This window comes from Montipora foliosa, chromosome 11 (assembly GCF_036669935.1).
Source record: "Montipora foliosa isolate CH-2021 chromosome 11, ASM3666993v2, whole genome shotgun sequence".
In the NCBI taxonomy this organism is placed as follows: Eukaryota; Metazoa; Cnidaria; class Anthozoa; order Scleractinia; family Acroporidae; genus Montipora; species Montipora foliosa.
In genome coordinates, this window is record NC_090879.1 from 30,165,276 (window position 1) to 30,169,462 (window position 4,187).

Genomic DNA, 4,187 nt, shown 5'->3' on the forward strand with positions numbered 1-4,187 from the left:
AATTCATTTTCAGGAGTTTGTACGGAGAAGTCTAAGTGCTTCGCCCTTGATGAAGCCCTTTTTTGACCCCTAAAGGGTGCCAACTTGAGAAATGCGTGTACTGAAATGTTTCAGTAGGTTCGAAATGTGTTTCTATATCCAATATAGATTTTTTTAGCGAATCGTTCACCTTTGAAAACGTTTGTGTCAAGGAACGTAATCTTAGTATATAAATTCAGCCGTAAACTTGATAGTTTGGTAGTGCTTGTTTGCTGGTTCGATGAATTAGCGGGATCTTCCAGCTCTCAAAATGTTTTAGGAGGCACACGTCGGAACAATGGGCTAGCGCACAATGACAAGCAAAAGCATTTAATAATACTAACGAGCAAAAATGGCGATAAGGCATTTAACTCTAGATCTCTCGGCGATAATTCGAATGCGGTACGGATCCTTTTGAGGATGGCGAAAATCAATTGGCAGGTAACATCTCCAAAACTCGACAGCTCATTTATTTCCCTATTGCTGAATGCTCTGAACATAAAAAAGACAAAAGAACAAAGTGACAATAAACCAAAAGCGAATTCAGGGACGTAACTTACGTTTGGTATAAGACCACTTTCATACTTACATCCATTTGTTCAGGAGTCCAACAATCGAGGTTTACAGATTTTGTCCTCGAAATGTGGACGTTGCAGGCAAAATCCGTTCTTAGATTGAACCGTTTTTACCTAGGTTAAATTTGTGATCCGCATTTTACCTAGGTTGAATATGCACTCAACCTAGCTTAACCCCCCCCCCCCCCCCTTCGTATAAAGGATTGAAAACACCTGTACCTTCCCTCCTCAAGCTCTGCCTTACGCTTCTCAACACATCATCTTGATTAGTGGTATCATCTTATCGGTTTCTGTATTCATACACTTATTAATTCAGTCTCAACATTAGAACATAGTAAGGGAACAAAGAACTGTACTATGCATACACTTGTACTCGAACTCGCATCTCCAGTCCTGTGTCTTCACCACTACACTACAATGGCGAACATGCTCAACCCAACACAGTTCTTTTCATTATTTACTTTTCTATACTTGGTCAATTGATATCTATGTATAATAACCAAAACTAATCCTAACCTGACCCCAAGTTTTCTCTAGGCTTAATTTAGGCTCCAAAAAAAGTTTCTTCAATCCATCTGAGTGCGTATTCAACCTAGGTAAAATGAGGATCACCAATCAAGTTAACCTAGGTTAAAACGGAATCAACCTGAAAAAGCATTTTACCCGCAACATGGACACCTAAATTTCGATAAAACCCGGCACAACGAATGATGCCCAACAAGGCCCTGGAAGGAGAAAAAAAGGGCTCTTATTTAGTAACCAGAAGTTTCACATTTGCACCGCATATTTCCTACCAGCTAATCGAAACGCGCGTATAACACTACATAGCGCTGTACATCAATTAAGTATAATAAGATAACCACCCAATATAATAAAAAAAAGTATTATAAAACAGTTCTAGCGTTCCACAGTGAGTAAAAGTGTGTGGATGACCAGGAATGTTTCGTCCATTTTTCTGTGACGATGTTTAGTTATCATATGCTTTGGCTGCTATTTGTCCCTCGATATCCGGCATAAATTAACTTAACCCTTGGCTACGAAAACTTTCAATGCTGGTATCGTATTTTTCAATTTGTACTGACAAAGTCACCAAAGAAAATAGTGAACAGTGTTACTGTGATGATTGATGTTCAATCAAAAATTAATGTCAATTTGTGCAAATGTGATACTTCTTGGAATCCAGGAGTGTTTCTTTGCATCCGTTGTGCCGGGTTTTATCGAAATTTAGGTGCTCACATTTCGAGGGACGGTATCTGTAACCTCGATTCGTGGATTCCTGAACAAATGGATGTAAGTATGAAAGTCAGATCTTATACCAAACTATTTACGTCTCTGAATTCGCTCCAGTTTTGGTTTGTTGTCACTTCGTTCTTTTGTTTTTTTTTTTTTCATTCAGAGCATTCAGCAATAGGGAAATAAATGAGCTGCCTAGTTTTGGGAACGTTATCTGCCCAAAAAGTGATTTTCACCGTCCTCAAAGGGATCCGTACCACGTTCAGTGCTTTTTTCGCCGACAGAACTAGAGTTAAATATCTTATCGTCTTTTTTTCTTGTTAGTATTTGTCATTGTGCGCTAGCCCATTGTTCCGGCGAGTGCCTCTTAAAACATTTTGAGAGCCGGAAGATCTCGCTTATGGGGTTATCATATATATGCTTATTCACACAAATCCATGCAGAAACTCAGCGATCGAGGAAACCACAAACATTTTGAATATATTGCTTAACTTCTTTTCTCCTCGAGGGCTTTTGCGCTATTACGTGAGATCGTTCCACCTTGTTTAGCAGCGGATCCTCAAAGAGAAACTCAGCCCACCTATAAAAGGAGGAGCCTTTAGCTCAGTCACTCACAAGAAGCATTGAGGCAAACACACTTCACTGAGGCTTACAGAACTTCGATTGATCCAGCAGACAAAATGAAGTGGCTGACAGTTCTTTCAGCTATCACAGTGTTGTTCACTATCGCATCAAGAGCTACTGCTACCGAACGTAAGCATTATCTTTTCTACCTGTTCATGATTTGTCGAGGGCAAGCGCTACGAAATTCAATAAGAGTGATTAAGGGCTAGATCATGCTTTGGTTGAAATTTTACGAGCAATGAAAAAAAAAAGATTTTTATAAAGACAAAAACGCCAACAACCAATGTCTTGTATATCTAGGAGTTCTCAACTTTCAGGATTTTGAATTACCGTACAGATAGATATGCAAATTGGCGGTAGTTTTATTTCTTCTATATCTCATCTCTCCTGAAACCGTACAATCGCACTGTAACTGTTTTCTGTAAACCCATGCAACCCGCCGCGGCATTCCTATAAATGTTCTTTTCCAGTGTTCAGTAGTTCAACCTACTCTTGATCATTTAGTTTAACCAGGATTTCTTTCTTTTGTTGTCTTCCGAATTAGTACCGTACAGATAGATCTGCAAAGTTTAGCTGCATTTTTTATTTCTTGAAATATCTATTTGCTAACGATTGTCTAGGGGATAACTCGAGCAACGAGGATTAAATGTGCAGCTCTCCAAAGTAGGCCAAAAGTAAAAAATAGTCCGGGGAATTGCTGACTATGACAACCCCTTTCGTCTTCCGCTTCGCACGGGCTCGGAGTCTACTCCAAAGACTGGAAATTTGCCCACCGTTTTATTTCTATACTCCGGCGTAATAGGCCGAGAAAGCTGTATAGGGATATGTTTAGTGAATGGATTTTCTCCTTGATTTGCAACATGACACTGTTTGGATATCCAAGAAAACATTCAAAAAATTGAGAACCAAAATGTTAACTTGACGTGGATCTTGAGAAACAGAAATGCTGAGTTTTCTTTTTTTCCTTCTCGTTGTCCTCTGATGGCAATGCGACAGTTATGGATATGCTGATTAGCGGCAGAAAGATGAAAATGGTTCGGTGGTCTTGATTTTCACAGTCGAATAGCTAAGGAACTAATACTGGCCATGAAATGACGAACTCAGTGATGTGACGTTAAATTTTCAAGTGAAGTGATCATCTGCTTCCCTGCTATAGTAGAGGTCTCTTTTCTTTTTGCGTTCGTTGGTAGTCAACGAAATTGGGTCAGCAGTCTGAATAACAGACTCTCTGCCGCACGACACGTGATCATTGACTGCTAGGGGAATGGGTCGTAACTCAAACTTGCACTTTAATGAATGGATCATACTGCTAGAACTGGAAGGAAATGGAACGGAGATTAGGGGCAGCAGTTTCAATCGCAGGCTCTGTTCGCCATGTTTTGTTCTTTGACCTCCTGTTGTTTTTTGACAGTAAGTAAATAATCTACTATCCGTGGGGTATGCACATTTGTGACTACGATGAAAAAAAAAAAAAAAAAACTGAACTGGAATATTGACGTAGTCGGCCTGTGGCATCCCACGTAATTATTTCGGATCTGGATCTGGTATGTGAAAGATTAAGACAAGTCCTGTTCTTGCTTAATAACATAACTTATTGTCTTGCCTTTTGGTATTAATTCAGAATTTGTACGGTGTAACTACATATTTTTTAACAAAGTGTTAGAAATGACATGACAGAAAATCTCACACTTCTTGCGCAGTTTCTTGCGCAGTCATGTGACAAGAATGCGCGACTAT

At 39.5% G+C, this 4,187-nt stretch overlaps 1 protein-coding gene across 1 annotated transcript in view; it reads left to right on the forward strand.

Annotated features, from left to right (window-relative positions):
* The first annotated feature begins 2,420 nt into the window (after positions 1-2,420).
* LOC137975299 (protein CREG1-like) overlaps positions 2,421-4,187 on the forward strand; it is a 12,391-nt gene continuing 10,624 nt past the window's right edge. The window contains exon 1 of the mRNA XM_068822394.1: positions 2,421-2,579. Coding sequence (XP_068678495.1) covers positions 2,507-2,579 — 73 coding nt within the window. The 5' untranslated portion in view covers positions 2,421-2,506. The remainder of the gene's footprint in view (positions 2,580-4,187) is intronic.